Raw genomic sequence first — 20,274 nt, forward strand, 5'->3', positions numbered from 1 at the left:
CCTGCCTAATCTTGTTTTCTTCTTGTATTATAGACTAGGGTTGGATGATATGGTATAATGTAATGTAGTGTATAGATTAGACAAGAATGTCTTACCTGCTGGAACTGAATGTGCAGTTTCTGGCTCTGCTCAGTCATCTCCAAGAACTCCCTCATGACCTCGTCCTTCTCTTTGCGAGACTGCTGCAGATTGGCTGTGAGTTGGGTGATGATGCCGTCTCGCTGCTTTAAGGCATCCTTGAAGTCCTGCAGCTGGAGGAGAAAAAGAAGTGCAGTGTGTATACCTTGCATAATCAACGTCCGTGATTCACAAGTCACACTTTAGTATGACAAAGAAAACAGTACACTGGCTTGACTTGATAAAGACAAAATGTGGTCTCAACAACAGAAGTAGCTAGTTGTCATATTTAAGGGTAGAGGTGACTTAAAGGAGTATGGGTGGTAATACAACCATTGAAAAGGGAAATACCAAGAATAGTTTATATGTACTTGTTACGTGTGTTTGGCAATTCACTTGATCACAGAAATCTCATATATTTAAGTAGTAATCTGAATATCAGTATATAAATGCTTAGAAATAGGTTCCTTGACAGATAAGAACGAAAATAAGTAGGCCTAAACTACTGCGAACAAAACCATACAAATTATTGTAATAGAGAACCACAGAAGTGAAAAAAGGAAATATTAATCATAACATTAATTTTTAACAGTGACCCCTGCTGGGTAGCAAAATTATTATCAATATGAGAGCTGCACCCTCAAAGGAAGGTCAGGCCCTTAGTGTGGGCTCAGCAAGGCCAACCCCTTATGCAAACTGGTTGATGAATTAAGACTCAAACACACACTACAACAAATGTTAATGTTTCATGAATATTTGCAGATGACAGGCGAAGCAGGTTATCTACTATTTTCTAAGTACCAATCTTAATTCCTTCATACATACACATAGAGCGCATATTACCTGTTGTACCCCCTCTGAGCCAAAAGCCACTCTAAATTCCTGCAGCTCTCGGCTCAGCTCCTCTACCGCGAGAGTCTTGGCAGCCAGCTCTTCCTCCATGACCTGTACACTTCCACCCCTTGCCTCCTGCTGAACAGAGCCCACTTCCTCCTGTCGTGGGGGGGGGGCAGTGGCTAGATTAGCAATTACCTAACATCCAAAACTGACACAGAATGGAGGGGGAAATAGTAGCTAGCTTAGCATTTAGCTAACCTACAAAACCACCACTGAAGCAATTAGTTAGCATCCAAGGCCGCCACAGAACTGAGGGGAATGGTAGAAATTAACTAGCCAACATCCAAAACTGCCAAAGAACTGGCAGCCATTAAAGAGCACGGTGCTGGCAATGGTGCCCTCTTTCGCTTTACCTCTGTACTTCACTACTCTTAGCTTATCCGTCACACTCCCCGCATTTTTCTTTCTACCTCGCTCGATCTTCTTTTCCTCAGAATGATTTTACTTCTTTACTCTCAAGCAGAAACAGTCAATCACTGCCTTTGTTGTCACTCAGACTCTGTCCCCTCCTTCTCCCTTTTCTCTCTCCCTCCATCCCTCTCTCTTCCTGCCTGAAAATAGCAGGATTACCCGTGTGCCTTGGCAAATGAGCAGCTCTTGCATCCCTGTCCAACACCCTCTTCTCTAGCCACCATTCCATCCTCCAATCCCTCTTTCTACTTCTGTTCCTCCCTCTGTTTTCCTCTCTCTGGTCTGACTTCCAGAGTAATTTACACATCTGAAATGTCAAGCAGCCCCCATTCCATACTCCCCATCTCTGCTGTTAAAATGGGGTGTAAAAGTTAAAGTATGACGGCAGCAGCCCACGGACAATGCTGCACTGTAGTCCCTGGCCTTGAATCAAAACCACTTCACAAGCGCACACTGAGGATTCCAGGAGTAGAGAATAAAAAGCAACTTGGTTAGTGAGTTAGTCTGAGGAAAATCTCAGGGTTAGGAGGTCAGAATGCAGTGTGGAGACAGAGCAAAAATGTTACAGTAAAAAAAGACCGTAGCTGGTTGTCTATTTAATTGTTGTACTGTACCCAGAAAAACTCCTTGTAAGTCTCCATTGGGTTCTCGGTCATCTCAAGGCAGCCATTCACCTGTTAATTCACAATACTGTTTGGTAAAGCAGGGAGATTTCATGGTTCAGCTTCCCATTGTTCACTGGTGTACAGAATGTAATTAAATTTGGAATTTTGGTTCTGTCGTCCATGTCAAGCTTTAAAGTAATGACTGTCGCCTTCTCCAAACCGTTAAACTCGGTGTCACAGGCAAAGCTATTAATGGCGGCTCTGTAGAAGAGGAGAGGGGGTGAGGTGCGACGGGACTACTTTGACTTGTCAAGTTCAGATAAATGCCAGATGGGGACTTGGGGAGCAGAGTGCCTGGCAACAAGCTAGCCAAGTCACATCGTCTGTTCCAAAAGGCAACCTGGGAAAAGGCAGGCCTGTCCAAGGACCTAATCCCCAAACCGTAACACTAATCCTCAATAGCAGAGGACCTTATTAACAGATCTAAGATCAGTTTACCCTCTGTCAAATCTGAACCTTAACCACTAGGGGAAATCGTTTTTTAATGTGAGATAACAAGACATTTTGCAATTTGGGTGAACTATCCCTTCAAGTACAGTGTATTAACTCCATTTAAAAGTGTTCTCTGGTGTAAACTACGACGAAGTTAACTCACCTCGGAGGAGTAGTCTTCGGCTGTGGTGGACACTTCACTATCTGGCTGAAATAGGAAACAAGAGGAGGATTCATCAGACAATTGTATGGGGAGGACCATAATAGGCCCCATAATAGTCACCAGTACAAGTGGCCCACACAAACAAGCAGAGGGAATGGGGCCTCCCGAGTGGCGCAGTGGTCTAAATGCTAGAGGCATCACTACAGATCCGGGTTCGATCCGGGCTGTGTCACAGCCAGCCGTGACCGGGAAACCCACGAGGTGACTCACAAATGGCCCAGCGCCGTACGGGTTAGGGGAGGGTTTAGACAGCCGGGATGTCTTTGTCCCATCGCGCTCTTGCCTACTTTTATAAGACAGCTCCTTTTCAATGGAATAATGGCCATGATCATTAAAGCCTATTCTAGAGGGGCTAATTTCACTTTAACAAGATTAAAAGTTGGAACACCATGGTGCAAGACGAGGAGAAATGAGAGCTTTTATTGTCCGAGTGTATGGCATAGGCCGATAGTTCCTGTAGCGGGCCGGGTGCATGCACGCTGACACGGTCACCAGTTGGTGTGGCTTGGCAGGGTGCGTTTCAGAGGACGCATGTCTCAACCGTCGCCTCTCCTGAGTCCGTATGGGAGTTGCAGCGATGGGACAAGACTAACTACCAATTGGATATCACGAAATTCAGGAGAAAAAGGGACAAAAAAATGTATACATTTTTAAATATAATTTAAAAAACAAGCATAGGGAAAAACAAAGCTTCAAAGTGCATTAAAACTGATGGACCATAACATGAGTATGCAGTTTTAGCTAAAACAAGCCCATCCTAGGTCAATATTGTGTGTACAGTTAGAATTCTGCTGTTCATGATATGACAAGGCTATTGTTCTCTCATTTCCGATTAGTCTTTGTGCAGCCAGTTCGGGTCAGTTTCGGGAGAAGAATGGGTTAATTATGGCGATGTCAAATGCTGTCTACCCGTTTGACCTACATTCAATGGGGAATTTTGGAAGCATGGTGTGCCACATTCAATCACCGGGTGCAACCTACTTTTATAAGACAGCTTCTTTTCAATGGAATAATGGCCATGATCATTAAAGCCTATTCTAGAGGGGCTAATTTCACTTTAACAAGATTAAAAGTTGGAACACCATGGTGCAAGATGAGGAGAAATGAAATGAGAGCTTTTATTGTCAGAGTTTATGGCACAGTAGGCCGATAGTTCCTATATATTGAGGATTGAGAGAGACTTTGAAATGCTTAGATATCAGCAACAGTTTAGCCTATATTCCTTGGACTGTGCTTGTTGAATTCTGGTGATTCTAGGGAAGATAAAATAGGAAACAGCGTTATCCTATTCTAGCAACACAAGATGTGACGTCTTAACTTCTTATGGCTGGGGGCAGTATTGAGTAGCTTGGATGAATACGGTGCCCAGAGTAAACTGCCTGCTACTCAGGCCCAGAAGCTAAGATATGCATATTATTAGTCGATTTGGATAGAAAACACTCTGACGTTTCTATAACTGTTTGAATGATGTCTGTGAGTATAACAGAACTCATATGGCAGGCAAAAACCTAAGAAAAAATCCAACCAGGAAGTGGGAAATCTGAGGTTTGCCTATCCAATATACAGTGTCTATGGGGTCATATTGTACTTCCTAAGGCTTCCACTAGATGTCAACAGTCTTTAGAACCTTGTTTCAGGCTTCTACTGTGAAGGATGAGGGAATGAGAGCTGTTTCAACCAGGTGTGTGGCAGAGTGCCATGAGCTCACTCAGGCGCGCCCCCGTGAGAGGTAGCTGCGTTCCTTAAGACAAAGGAACTCTCCGGTTGAAACATTATTTAAGATTTATGTTAAAAACATCCTAAAGATTGATTCTATACATCTTTTGACATGTTTCTACGAACTGTAATGGAATTGTTTGACTTTACCTGGCCTGGCCTGTGCGTCATGAATTTGGATTTTTTAACTAAACGCGCAAACAAAAAGGAGGTATTTGGACATAAATTATGAACTTTATCTAACAAAACAAACATTTATTGTGGAACTGGGATTCCTGGGAGTGTATTCTGATGAAGATCATCAAAGGTAAGTGAATATTTATACCGCTATTTCTGACTTCTGTTCACTCAACAACATGGCGGGTACCTGTATGGCTTGTTTTTGTGTCTGAGCTGTGTTTTTCTATAACTAGGTACTGACCCAACATAATCAGATGGTGTGCTTTCGTCGTAAAGCCTTTTTTGAAATCGGACACCGTGGTGGGATTAACAACAGTTTATCTGTAAAATACTTGTATGTTTGAGGAATATTAATTATGAGATTTCTGTTTGAATTTGACGCCCTGCACTTTCACTGGCTGTTGTCAAGTCGATCGCGTTAACGGGATCTCAGCCGTAAGAGAAGTTTCTGATAGTTGTCATGTTTGCAACTTTGTCCAAGATCATGTGGGGATTGGAGTTACTTAAAATGTATCTAAAGTATGAATAAGAAAAGTGAATATGAATTTCAAAGATAGGCAAACTGCTTATCATGGATTTGCTTGTATTAGGAACGTCAGATAATCAGCAAATCTGCCTCTATTATACCACTTGTGTCAGATGGGAACCGCAGTTCATCTGTTTGAGATATGCGCCGGTGAGAGACAATACAACAGGTTAGCACTCGCACAGATCACTGTGAAGCAGTCTGCCTATACAAGTGCCTTGGAGGGGAACACTTTGAAGCTGGTGTTTCCACAGCAACCCCTCTCTGCAAGGGAAGTTGTATGGCTACTTAGAACATCTCCATGTTCATTCAATGGTGCGCCCAGGGCCAATTACACCCTTTGTCTTGGAAATTAAAACCCATTGTTGTGAGAACAAACAGACTAAAAACAAAAAGGTTTTAACTAAATGTTTGAACCATTTATCAGTCTCCTTATTACAAATATAGATTCAGATAAGTCTGAACTCAATGGCATGAGTCTAAACTCATGAGCATCTTGGACCTACGAAAATGTTATCATTAATGACAGAAGTGGAAAATTCAGGCGCGGTGCTGTTCAAAATGTCTGCATGCCTATAGAAATACAGTAGGAGAAAGTGCTGAGCTATACCTCAAGAATACCAACCACCAAAAGAAAAGACAGGAAGCAGCCACTCTATTCAATCACCTCCGGGTCCATTTTGTGCTGCAAGGTCACAAAGCTCTCCAACAAAAGAATGAGGCGGCTTAAACAGTTTAAAGGCAATTCTGTTGCCACGGCAACCCATCATTTCCTAGTCACATTCGGGTGGCAAGGAGAGAAGAAATACTGTGTGGTTTTTCAGCAACAGAGGGAATGAAAACTATTAATGCAGTTCGTGACACAAGTAGTACAAAGGAACAGAAGGGAGGGAGAAAAGAGAGGAGTTTGCATTGTTCGGCGTAGGTGCAGAGTTGGGGGTGGCATGGTGCATACAGCCTGGTTGATGCTTGTGAATGCGCTCAAGGTTGTGAGGGGCTTGCCGATTGTCTGTGAAACAGAAATGATTTCACATTGACGATGTAACGGTGAGCTGAGTTATATTAAAAATGACAGGATAAGACGGTCATTTGAAAGAGGGAGAGAATCATTGAGCAAGCTTGCAATGAAGCTTTATAAAGAAATGTCTGAAGAGATAGGAAAAGAAGTCTGAACAAAATTCACACCAAATCCTTACCTTATTATTTTGCTCATTATCTAACCAAAGTTGAAAGAATACTCTAACCCAACCCTCTAGCACAATAACAATATTCACAAAAATAAAAGAAATGCAGTTTGCCAGCTGTAACTCAGGTGTTAAATTCAGCAAATGAAGAGGTAACACAGCACTAACAAGGACACTTATTGGCTGCTCCACTGTTCATCCCTTTAACCCAGAGTTTCCCGAACTCGGTCCTCCACGGGGTGCACGTTTTGTTTTTTTCCCTAACACTACACAGCTGATTCAAATAATCAACTAAACATCCACCTTTGATAATTTGAATCAGCTGTGTAGTGTTAGGGCAAAAATCAAAAGGTTCACCGCTTAGGGCCCCGAGGAAAGAGTTTGGGAAACGCTCCTTTGAAAATCGGCACTCACAAAAGTCGCTCATAGCAACGCATAGGTTGATTCCAGAGACTTGAGACACTGCTCGAATGGATTCAGACAATATCTTTGACGCAACAAAATGTGAATCCCTTATCAGGCAGTGAATATGCGTGATTACCAAAACCTTTTTATGTCATGTTTGGACAGCATTTTATTATCTAATGTTCTATTCAACATTTCACATGTACATCTTAGTCATTTAGCAGATACTCTATCCAGAGAAACTTACAGTAGTGAGTGCATAAATTATCATACTTTTTCAAGCCAAGCAATTAAAATGTGCATCTTAAAAACTGTACCAATGCTTTAGAAGTAAAGAGCACATTTAGTGTTAATTCATATTTGTGATTCAAGTTACCATGATCTTTCCCTAGATGATCAGTATGGGACAATACAGGAAGCCACATAAATATAGGCTACTACTGCTTACAATGTATCCCTACACACATTAGGCTTCTTCTCCAACATAGCATCAGCAAAAAAAGAACCTAGAACTAAAATACATGATCCATCTAATCTAGGTCTTCATGAGTGGTTGACTAGCTCAATCAGTTCACCCTTGTGATAAATTCAGCACAGAAGACCAATATAATTTTAATAAACTGTAATTTCAGGGCCAGGAGAAGTACCAGTTCTCATCCCTTTTCACACTACTGAGCCAAGCCAGTTTCTTCTCTAGTCTTTTCAACGCAGACTCTACAAATCAAGCAAGGTTGCACGCTAGGAGAAGCTCAATTGAAATGGTAAATCTATGGTTAGGGATGGTACAGGGGTTTTTGGCCTTACCTCTATGGTGTACGTCTGGTCGTGTTTGACCGTCTCACCACTGTGCAGGGTCCTGGCGAAGGTAAACTCTGTGGTAGGGGGGTCCAGTTCCCCTCTTCTTCCCCCTACCCCCCCCCCATTCCCCTCCCCCACTGACTGATCTAACTCCTGCTCGGCCTCCCCTCTCCCTAGTCCATCTCCACCCGGGTTGTCGTCTGTTTCTCTCCTCTTTTTCTTCTTCTTCTTCTGTCTGTCGGCATGAGCTTTCCTCTGCCGGTACTCAGCCAACTGGGTTCACACAGGGAGAGGAAAAGCAGACAACAGGCAAGGCAGGGTCAGTGAGGTTAAATACAGAGATTACAGTGTGTCTGCGCTGCTTAAGAAGCAGTCCAACAAACTTAGCTAAATTCTAGGTTTAAGGCTAGAGGCTATGCTACACTGAACACTGACTATACTACATCTACAGGCTAAATGCTACACTTCACATTCCTTAAAAAAAAGCAACCACAATCAACGTCAAATGATCTTTGATGATTAGTTCAATTAGCCTTTTCTGTTAGATGAGGCCTACCCAAGAATCAACTACTTTAGTTGGTGTTTCAAATTCAAAAATGTTCTGGGGGGAAAAAATCTACAAGAGAAAAATACCTACAGTAGTGCTACATAGCTTGGTAAAGCTCGTGTGAAACATTGCATGCGTCCCGGCGCTAGCAACCTCGGCTGCAAATGTGAATCCTTACCGTACATAGGCCCCTAATGACCAACAGTTAGCTTCCTGTTGTGGCTACCCCTAATCTTTTAAATACCCGCTAAAAGGATTACATTTTTTAAACTCCCTATATGTCAAACATCTAATGACTTAAACGCATTGGTAATTTGGTATATGGATAAACTGCTGTTTTCACCACCCCTTAAAGCGTTCGCCGTTTACAATTGTCCCCCCTCTCCTAAATATTAGTGTGCAAAGTGATGTCTTTAGTAACAAACGGAAGAGAAACTGTTTGAATAGGAAAGGAGGATTACATCTGGATCCATGTAAATCTCGAAGATGGCCAAATGCTACTTGAGCAAATGGCGGTTTTGGGATTAGCGAAAGTCTAAAAGTCGTCCAAAATCTATCCTAATCTACCACGGCGCCTAATCTCCCACGGCGCTCCCTTCATCGAGTTTCAGACTTTCATTTCCATATCCCTTGAGGGGGCAGGCTTTCTTTGAAACGAACGTAGATGGAGGGTGTGTGGACAATTCCAGGTTAATCTGGAGCGGCACTTGAACAAATCTGATGCTTTTAAGAGTGTATCTACTAGAAGCTAGGCTCACCTGACCTCCCCTGCTTTTCACAAGCTCTAACAGAGCACAGAGACCTGGAGAGAAAATTTAGGCTGCTAGTATATTGAGATGCATCATGCCAGGCCTGCTGAATTGAGGGGTATCAACAGATTAATTGCTCTTATGTTTTAGTTAATGAGAAAAACATGAATTTCCATGTAATATGCCAATGTCTAATTTTACAATATGTAAACACAGATAGACTACACACAAATTAGCTCGGAGCATGTACACACACACACATACACGCGCGTACACAAAACTTCCCTTGGTGTGTAGTCTGCACCCACAAACACAGACATTTAATTTCCCTCAGTGCATAAACAGCAGGGGTTCTGTACAGTTAATTGCCACAAGGGAACGCTGGCACTAATTACATGGATTGGAGAGTAAAAGCCCTGATATCCATTATGGATAAGGGGCTGGTGACAGCCACTGAGTAGGGTGAAGTGAGTGAGCGTTAATGCAATAGTCAGTGAACTGAATGGCCGGCTATGTGAGCTGGCTGACAGCAGGGGAGCTCAAACAGCTGGCCCTTATGGGCAGCAGGTGTGAGACAATGTATTTTTAAAAAGTAGGAGGGTATCATATTTCCAGTAGGAGGGTATCATACTAGAGCTCAATGCAGCTGAACCTAGTGCATGCAGCTCTATAGTTGGCAGGGGTCTGCAACATGTGTCCTGATCCAGGGACCGTTTTTTTGGCTCGCCTGCTTTTATCTGGCCCCCCAACTTGTGATCCCATTTTGACAGGTTAAGTTCATAATAACCCAGTTAAAGTAGTTAAAGTAGAAATTTGAATGAAGTTTGGCCATTACAGAGTAGGAGGCCAAGTCTCAAATAAGGCTTTTCAGTCAATCATATACTGAAAAAAAAATGTTGGTTTCATGAGCCGAAATAAAAGATCCCAGAAAAAAAAGCTTTTTCTGTCAAATTATGTTAACAAATTTGCAGTGGTAGACAGTACTTAAGTAAAAATACTTTCAAAAGTACTACTTAAGTAGTTTATTGGGGTATCTGTACTTTACTATTTATATATTTTACTTTACTACATTCCTAAAGAAAATAATGTACTTTTTAACTCTATACATTTTCCCTGACACCCAAAAGTACTTGTTACATTTTGAATGCGGAGTTGGACAGGAAAATGGTCCAAATCACACACTTATCAAGAGAACATCCCTGGTCGTCCATACTACCTCTGATCTGACACTACCGGTCAAAAGTTTTAGAATACCTACTCATTCAAGGGTTTTTCATTATTTTTACTATTTTCTACATTGTAGAACAATAGTGAAGATATAAACTATGAAATAACACATATTGAATCATGTAGCAACCAAAAAAAGTGTTAAACAAATCTAAATATATTTTATATTTGAGATTCTTCAAATAGCCACCCTTTGCCTTGATGACAGTTTTGCACACTTTGCATTCTCTCAACCAGCTTCATGAGTTAGTCACCTGGAATGCATTTCAATTATCATGTATGCCTTGTGAAAAGTTAATTTGTGGAATTTCTATTCTTCTTAATGCAGTTGAGCCAATCAGTTGTGTTGTGACAAGGTAGAGGTGGTATTCAGAAGATAGCCCTATTTGGTAAAAGACCAAGTCCATATTATAGCAAGAACAGCTCAAATAAGCAAAGAGAAACGACAGCCCATCATTACTTTTATTAAGACAAGAAGTTCAGTTAATGCAGAAAATTTCAAGAATTTTGAAAGTTTCTTTAAGTGCAGTCTCAAAAACCATCAAGCACTATAATGAAACTGGCTCTCATGAGGACCGCCACAGGAATGGAAGACCGAGAGTTACCTCCGCCGCAGAGGATAAGTTAATTGGAGTTACCAGCCCAAATAAATGCTTCAGAGTTCAAGTAACAGACACATCAACTGTTCAGAGGAGACTGTGTGAATCAGGCCTTCATGGTCAAATTGCTGCAAAGAAACCACTACTAAAGGACACCAATAATAAGAAGAGACTTGCTTGGGCCAAGAAACATTAGCAATGTACATTAGCAATGGAAATTTGTCCTTTGGTCTGGAGACCAACTTAGAGATTTTTGGTTCCAACCGCCATGTCTTTGTGAGACGAGGCGTGGGTGAACAGAACATCTCCGCATGTGTATTTCCCACTGTGAAGCGTGGAGGTGGTGGTGTTATGGTGCTTTGCTGGTGACACTGACTGTGTTACTTTTGATTTTGTCCCCCCCTTTGTTCAGGGACACATTATTCAATTTCTGTTAGTCGCAGATCTGTGGAACTTGTTCAGTTTATGTCTCAGTTGTTGAATCTTGTTATGTTCATACAAATATTTAAACATGTTAAGTTCTGAAAATAAACGCAGTTGATATTGAGAGGACGTTTCTTTTTTCGAGTTTATGTTCAGTCTCGCCAAAAAGCTTGTCCATTTCATATAGGCAAATATCCACAACACCTCTTATTTCCTTTATTTCTCCAACATGCCAATATTTAGAGTATGCTTTTTTGGTTATAGGCCTACATTACCCCCAAGGGGTACTATAGACACACACATCACAAGTGAAATTTCTATTTTGTTTTTCCATTCTGTGAGATAAAGTTGTAATTTTGCATGCAAAAATAACATCCCTAATGCTGGAATTGCCCAATATTAAAAATCACAGTAGAACACTTGGTGGTACAGTGGTTGAAAAGGTAAGGGTAGACGTAACTATGGATGAAACGGTTACTAGTTTCACGATAAACAATGATCAAATTCCCGATGGTTAGCATTACCATTTCAAATTTGAATTATCATTAAAACCTTGGTTTGAAAAACTCAGGGTAAATACTGTCCAGCATCAACCAAAGTAAGCAACAATCTGACGCAGGCACAGCATACAAAGTGGGTTTTGTTTTGTGTGAAAACATAGCGGAAGGCAGTGACGGCGCCCGGGAGATTTCTCACCCTTCTAAGAGGAGTGCTGAGGGAAACGTAATCGAAGATGGTCACCCTGTCTGCAGAACACGCAATTTAAAAAAATAAATAAATTGCTGCGAAAGGGGGCAACACTTCAAATCTCCAGTTATCTTCGTGACCACCACCCACTACTTTATAGCGGAATGCAAGGTAACTTTTAACTCAATGCATTATGTGGGGACTTGGGAATAGGGGAAAATGTCATGGTTTGTCTGTCTAACTTGCTAATAGCTTGTCAATAATGTAAAGTGAAGCCTTCAGTGTTACCTACTCTTGTAAAAATACTACACGTTCTGCTGCTGTATGCGTCGTGTGTCTGCAGACTCTATACGCCCATTGCACACAATAACACGTGATGTAGTTAAGTCACCCAACCAACATATTTTGTTCATTTAAAATCAGGCAGTCGTCGACTTGGTTGTAAAAGTGTTCCAACAGGAGAAACACGATAGAGTCCTATACAATACTGCTGTATTTATGTCAATTGTTGGGCTCATTGCAATTACTATCACTGTCTTATTAATTCTTAAAACTCATTTGTATTTATGTAAATTGTGCATGGGGTCATTGCATATACTCAAATGCAACACAGAAGAGATTGTGTGTGTGTGGTGTGAATAATAATAATGGTAATGTAACACCAATAATAACAAACGCACAACAGAGTTTTTTGAGAATATGCTGGAAGAGTGGGGGATCAACAAGACCGACCTAGTCTGCATAACCACAGACAACGCAACAAACATGATCAAGGCTTTTGAAGAGTTCCCAGATCTGTGGCTTGGGCTCTTTGGCCATAATTTTTACCTGGCCATCTCAAAGGCTCTGAAAATTCAGAGTTGACAGAGCAGTCAAGGCTTGCTGTCATCTGGTCCAAGGCTTCTCACAGGGCTGGAAAAGGAGAGAACTGCGAGAAAAGCAAGCTGCCCTTAACATGCCACAGAAGGCTCTGATCCATGATGAGGTAACCCGATGGGGATCTACACACAAGATGCTTGAGCGTTTCCTCAGCCATCAGCAGCCAGTCTGTGTGACAGTGGCTGGGGAAAGAGGAACATGGCATCTGATGCCCAAGGATGCCGACAAAGTGTCATGGAGCAACTGTGCCAGCTCCTTGAACCTCTGAGCAAGTTTACAGATACACTTGCCTCAGAGACACGAGTGACACTGTCAGCCATCAAGCCTGTCCTGGACCACATCACCCGTGACGTTCTGGTGGAAAAGGATACAGAGCCATCCCTGACCAAGGAGATGAAAAGGGTAATGAGAGAAGACCTTAACAACAGATACACAGAGAAGGCAAAGAGAGTCATGCACATGGCTTGTTTCATTGACCCCCGCTTCAAAAGGAGCTTTTTAGATGAGCCTAAGCTGCAAAAGTTGACACTGACAGCTGTGTCCAGGAGGCCTTGAAGCTAGCAGCTGCACAAGTCAGGGAAGAAGCACAAAGCGGCATCGGCGGGGAAAGGTCTGGCTAGGTTGGGGGCAATGCATCAGAGCTGCCTCACCTTGCCAGGGTTGCCAGGAAGCTTTTGTGCATCCCAGCAACCAGCGTGCCATCAGAGTGTTCAGTGCCAGCGGGCACATGGTCTCCCCTCACAGATCACTACTTACCGCGACAAAGTAAATATGCTGACATTTTTACATTTCAATCTCAAGTGAACAAATATGCATCCATTCAGGATGTTAGGCCAGCAGAACCTTATTTCTTTATGAAGGAGAGAACGGACATACAATTAGTGCTGTTCATTTGATTTGTTTACATATTTTAATGTAAACACCTGCACTTTGGATTTGTTTACATATGGTTGTATTGTTCTTACATGCACATTGCTTTACTTACTTAAGGTTGTGTTCATTTAAACCTGCACTAGGGAAACCTTTACCTCTCATAGCCACATGGAGCCATCTTTAACATTAAAGTTATTATTTTAATGTTTATGCACACAAAAAGTGCATAGTGCTGATAATTATTGTTGTTTGTTGGTGAAATGATTTCAGTGTGTGTATCAGTACTTTTTGAAAATTTCCAGCACATTTTAACAATACTGCGATAATACTGATAACCGTGACCATTTTGGTCACTAAAATTGTGATATGAAATTTTCATACCGTTTCATCTCTAGACCGAACACTCTTTATACTTTTGGTTCATACAGATTATATCTTCATAAATACACACTCAGTGTCATTAGGTTAAGTGTAAACTGCAACACGCAACAACTAGGCTTACTTTAACACATAGGGAGGCTGGGGAGTTACTGTATGTCAATAGAGTTTCAGCTAGCATTATCCTTGTACTGTAGTCTAATAGTTTGTAGATGGTCTGAGCAACTCCAGATCTGTGGGGATTTGCACAGCAAAAACAAATTCAATTTATTTTCTCCCAGTAAATTGAAACCCTCAGAATTCTTAGGCTAATGATGCTGTGTTGCCCTATTTGGCAGAGGACCATCGAGTTGGATAAGCATATGGGACTGCGGTGGGACGTAGGTGCATAATGCCATCTGCAGCCTCAAAGATGGAGCAAGTGACAATGTTTTGCAAACATTGTTTATCTGGGACAAACATGTAGACTACTTGGCAGTCAGCGAGCGTAAATCGTTGCTGCTTATTCATATAGCACTCTAAGCACTTCAAATCAAAACACTGGCTTGTTGGACGATAATTCTAGAGATTTCTGCATCAAGCTTTCCACCTCATTGAGTTGTTTCACAAAGGTTAGCTAATGCAGCCACTGGCGCCGTTACAAGAGAGCGATTATCTGTTCCTCAGCGTCACTGCTTATCCCCACAGATAATAACGATAAATTAACACAATTCATGCCGAAAACAGCACACTGTACCATGCTTCAGTGTTTTTGGGGGCTTTCTATTTGATCAATTATGGCACATTGAGTAATGTTTGCTGTAAGTGAGTGATCGTTCATTTAAACAGAGAGAATTCCCATTATAGATATCCTAGTGGGTACAGAAAACAAACTACTGTGAAAAAAATGTGTAACCCAATGTACAGGCACGGATTAAAAGACAATGAACAACAATCAACATAAATAACCAGATTCAATTTGGCAGTAGTGCAGTTATAGGCCTACATATGTGGGACCCTAATCACATTTGTAACACCCACCTTCATTGCCAAAACAAACACAAGAAAGACTTAACCTCTGATCATCTAATGCTATAGCCTAAGGCTGAACAATACACGAACCACACCTGGGTGTACAAACTGGGTTTAAGTGGTTTAACTAAGGGCACTCAGCTCTGGAGTCTACAGTGATCACAATGGCCGATTTTGTATACCATTACACAAGATAGCTTGAGACTGAAATTAAATCATTAGTGGAGTCGAGGCTGATTAAGTATCCAAAGGCTCTGAACATACAATCAATATGGACTAAACAGAGTAGGACTACCGTATGGGAGAATAAAACTTGATTCAGGACAAAAGTTGTAATTGCTTGTGAGTCGGAAGTAGCACAGACCATTTTTTCAATAGGGATTGCAGGATTGACTCAAAGTGCAACCTCCAAGAGCATAAACAAAATGTAATACGCCCAACAATAAGCCCCGAAAGTAATAAAGTAAAGATATCCTTAAAGTAATAGGCCTCTTGTAGACATTTTTATGAACAGGATTTTTTTCTGGATTGAAACGGGCCTAAAGTGGTGGGAGTGGCAGGGGGTGTGGCAATGGGCATGGTCAGCCGATCGTCGTGGCTGAATTGTCGAGAACATTTTAGAGACACCCATCTTGGCGGTTTAGAGAAATTTGAATTTTTAGGCCAATTTCCTACAATTATACAAATTTCTCCATGGAGCTGAGAGAACCTTTTGCAGTTTAACCTTTTCTCAATAGGGGGTGCTGTTTTCACTTTGTAAAAATTTCGTTCCCAAATTAAACTGCCTCGTACTCAATCTTGCTCGTACAATATGCATATTATTATTACTATTGGATAGAAAACACTCTCTAGTTTCTAAAACCGTTTGAATTATATCTGTGAGTAAAACAGAACTCAAGTTGGAGCAAACTTCCTGTGAGGAAGTGAGAAATCTGAAATCAGGCAGGCTGTTCTGGGGTCAGTTTATTAATTTGCATGTCTTCTATTGGTCGAGATGCACTGCATACGCCTTCCCCTAGATGTCAGCAAATAGTGAGAATTGGAATGGAGTTGCTAGGCAGATCTGAGGCCATATAAAGGGTCTGGGAACGTGGGGTGCACTCTTTTCATCATTCGCCATGACGCAAGACAGACCTCAGGATGGCGTTCTGGGAAGCTCCCGTTATAGGCCTTAGATATATCTGGCTCTGATTTTATTCGATATAGGTGTTAAAGACATCATAATGTTGTTATTTTAAACCGAGATATCAGTTTATATCAGTATTATTGCGATTTTCGGATATTTCTTTGTGCTGCGTTATAGTGAGTTGGGCACGTCTGGGCCACATGGCTAATGTTTACGCTAATTCCAAAGTTGAAGGCGACAATCTACAACCGAGCAACGATTCGTTTGGACAAAGGACAACTTGCCCAAGAACTATTTATGATGTTAATTCGTTGTTCTGTTGAAAAATGTAAAACTCCTATTCCACCATTAATTTCGGTGCGGTCTCGCTTTAACGCACGCTGTATGTCGTAGTAACGTTAATTTAAAAAATCTAACACAGCGGTTGCATTAAGAACTAATGTATCTTTCATTTGCTGTCCAACCTGTATTTTTTAGTCAAGTTAATGATTAGTTAATGATTAGAATAGGTGCCTCTCCCAAGATTTCTCCCAACATTTTGTTGGCAGCTTGGCTACTATTCTCATTGTATAACCACAATTTGTGCCGCTAAATATGCACATTTTCGAACAAACTCTATATGTATTGTGTAATATGATGTTATAGGACTGTCATCTGAAGAAGTTTGAGAAGGTTAGTGAAAAAATGTATACCTTTTGCTGGTTTATTCGTTATCGCTATTGTTGGCTTGAATCAATGCTGTTGTGTGGTTGGCTATTGTAGTAAGCTAGTATAATGCTATATTGTGTTTTCGCTGTAAAACACTTAAAAAATCTGAAATATTGGCTGGATTCACAAGATCTTTGTCTTTCATTTGCTATACGCTGTGTATTTTTCATAAATGTTTTATGATGAGTATTTAGGTAATTCACGTTGGTCTCTGTAGTTATTCTAGTTGCTTTGGTGAGAGTTGTGATGGTGGCTGCAATGTAAAACTATGATTTATACCTGAAATATGCACATTTTTCAAACAAAACATATGCTATACAATAAATATTTTATCAGACTGTCATCTGATGAAGTTGTTTCTTGGTTAGTGACTATTTATATCTTTATTTGGTCGAAATTGTGATAGCTACCTATGCAGGAAAAAAATGGTGGGAAAAAAAAGTTGTGTCTTTTGCTATCGTGGTTAGCTAATAGAAATACATAGTGTCTTCCCTGTAAAACATATTAAAAATCAGAAATGATGGCTGGATTCACAAGATGTGTATCTTTCATCTGGTGTCTTGGACTTGTGATTTAATGATATTTAGATGCTAGTATTTACTTGTGACGCTATGCTAGGCTATGCTAGTCAGCTTTTTTACTGATGGGGGTGCTCCCGGATCCGGGATTGTGATGAAGTAGAAGTTAAAGCTAATTTCCTCCAATTCTATTCATCTTGCCATGGCTAATGCTGCATTATTTTGCAAAAACATAATAACAAAATCAATACTGATAAATTCAGTTTTTTACTTTGAAATTATCCCTGACTGTCTAGCTTCTACTTCTGATTGTAAATTCTTAAAGACTATATTATCTAAAAAATAAGTATTGTTTCATAATTTTTCTACATACTTTAAATCTGGTTTTAGTCATTTAATTTTAAACAAAGCTTTTTGCCATCCTAAAAATCATGATTTATTTTATATAAATGGCACTGTTTAGACTTCGGCAACCACCCCAAAAAAACACTTAGTTGCCTGCCCAAGGATTTGAATGGAAGAAAAATCCCTGAATAATATTAATATCAACTAGGTCTAAACTCCATTTACGTGAACAGTCAAATCGGCTGTGTCAGAGCTTGAAACACTATTAGTGTCGTTCCTGTGACGAGGTAAGCCACTTGCTGTTGCTGGCACAATGCCCGGGCAGCTTAGAAAACAGCCATCTTGACAGCTGCTGCGATGATCAACAGTTGGCATGTCAACACAGACTTGAGCCAACACTTCATATACCATTTCTTACTCAATATGTACAGTGTGTACTGTATTTTAGAAATATCTCATAATATACAGTGCCTTCAAAGTATTCACACCCCTTTACCTTTTCCCACATTTTCTTGTTTCAACCTAAATTTAAAATGTATTAAATTTAGATTTTGTGTCACTGGCTTACACACAATACCCAATAATGTTAAAGTGGAATTATGTTTTTTGAATTTTTTACAAATTGATAAAATATGAAAAGCCTGAATGTCTTGAGTGAAGTATTGAACCGCTTTGATACGGCAAGACTAAATAAAATCAGGAGCTAGAATTTCCTTGACAAGTCACAAATTGCATGGACTCACTGTGTGCAATAATAGTGTTTAACATGATTATTTAATTGCTACCTCATCTCTGTACCCCACACATACAATTAACTGTAAGGTCCCTCAGTCAAGCAGTGAATTTCAAACAGATTCAACCACGAATACCAGGGAGGTTTACAAATGCCTCGCAAAGAAGGGCACCTACTGGTAGATGGGTAAAAAAAAAGCAGACATACAATATCTCTTTGAGCATTGTGAAGTTATTAATTACACTTTAGATGGTGTATCAATACACCCAGTCACTACACAGACACAGGCGTCCTTCCCAACTCAGTTGCCAGAGAGGAAGGAAACCTCAGGGATTTCACCATGAGGCCAATGGTGACTTTAACCTCTCTTGGGTAGGGGGCAGCATTTGACCCCTCTGGATGAAAAGCGTGCCCAAAGTAAACTGCCTGTTACTCAGGCCCAGAAGCTAGGATATGCATATAATGGTTGATCTGGATAGAAAACACTCTAAAGTTTCTAAAACTGTTAAAATAATGTCTGTGAGTATAACAGAACTGATATGGCAGGCAAAACCCCGAGGACAAACCATCCAGGGGGGAAAAAATTAAGGTCATAGGATTTTCCAATGGTTTTCTTTGGGATACCCTTATTATTAGGAACCTGGTTGCAGTTCCTATGGCTTCCACTAGATGTAAACAGTCTTTAGAAATTGTTCTATGTTTTTCTTTTGAGAAATTAAGAAGTAGTCCTATTCATTGTAAGTATCACTCCAGGTGGACTCTAGAGGTCGACCGATTATGATTTTTCAACGCCGATACCAATTATTGGAGGACAAAAAAAGCCGATACCGATAAATCGGACGATTTATTTAAAATATATATATATATATATATCATACACACACATTTTTGTAATAATGACAATTGCAACAATACTGAATGAACAATGAACATTTATTTTAACTTAATATAATACATAAATACACACAAACCGCTCTGAAGTGACAATGATACTGAAGAGTCTGCTTAGGAGACAAATACTCTCAACTGTTTGAATAAAAATAGAGTTTAAGTTACCTGTGATGAATGTTGAAAACAAAAACTGTAATTTCGATATGCAGGAAATCCTATTTTAATAATGGGCATGGTAAGAATTGACGACCAAAGTGCGAGTCATAATTCCCGTGACACCTAGCAAAATCTTAAAAGCTGTTCATTTATTCCATAGGATATTTTTAGATTCACTTAAAATAAGGTCTGTGTTTCGTGTAGGCTTACACCACATTGCCAATTTTATAACTGTGTAGATATCCATAGGACAAGGTAACTAACTCTGGTCAATATTGGCTAAAAATAAGCGAAGATTAAAAAAAATGTAGAGTGGATTTATGAAAATATGTTGACAAACGTTACCTTATCCTAGTGAGATTTACACGGGTATCAAAACGTCGAGGCGGTTTAACCTGTCTAGGATGAGGGTGCCGCTAGCGGCACTCCCCCCCCAACCCACTGAAAAGGCAGAGCCGCGAAATTCAAAAAAAATATATTTTTAAAATATTTAACTTTCACACATTAAAGTCCAATACAGCTAATGAAAGACACAGATCTTGTGAATCCAGCCAACATGTCCGATTTTTAAAATGTTTTACAGGGAAGACACAATATGTAAAGATGTAAATCTATTAGCTAAAAACACATTAGCATAATCCACCATCTTTTATTTGTCCACCAACAACAGTAGCTATCACTAATTCGGCTAAACAAAGATATTTATAGCCCCTAACCAAGAAAAAAACTCATCAGATGACAGTCTGATAACATATTTATGGTATGGGATAGGTTTTGTTAGAAAAATGTGCATATTTCAGGTAGATGGCATAGGTTACAATTGCACCCACCGTCACAAATGGACTAGAATAACTACATAGAGCAACGTGT

The 20,274-nt window shown here is 40.4% G+C and overlaps 1 protein-coding gene across 6 annotated transcripts in view; it reads right to left on the bottom strand.

Annotated features, from left to right (window-relative positions):
- LOC129831125 (A-kinase anchor protein 9-like) overlaps positions 1-20,274 on the bottom strand; it is a 118,492-nt gene that overhangs the window by 88,126 nt on the left and 10,092 nt on the right. For 5 of the 6 annotated variants that reach the window (XM_055894194.1, XM_055894195.1, XM_055894197.1 and 2 more), the window contains exons 2-6: positions 7,561-7,827; positions 2,686-2,730; positions 2,040-2,099; positions 961-1,110; positions 96-251 (exon numbers count right to left, since the gene is read on the bottom strand). In XM_055894194.1, the coding sequence (XP_055750169.1) occupies positions 96-251; positions 961-1,110; positions 2,040-2,099; positions 2,686-2,730; positions 7,561-7,827 (678 nt within the window). The remainder of the gene's footprint in view (positions 1-95; positions 252-960; positions 1,111-2,039; positions 2,100-2,685; positions 2,731-7,560; positions 7,828-20,274) is intronic. The other variant, XM_055894196.1, reaches the window with a different exon arrangement.

The sequence above is a fragment of the Salvelinus fontinalis genome, chromosome 32, assembly GCF_029448725.1.
Source record: "Salvelinus fontinalis isolate EN_2023a chromosome 32, ASM2944872v1, whole genome shotgun sequence".
NCBI classification, from domain to species: Eukaryota; Metazoa; Chordata; class Actinopteri; order Salmoniformes; family Salmonidae; genus Salvelinus; species Salvelinus fontinalis.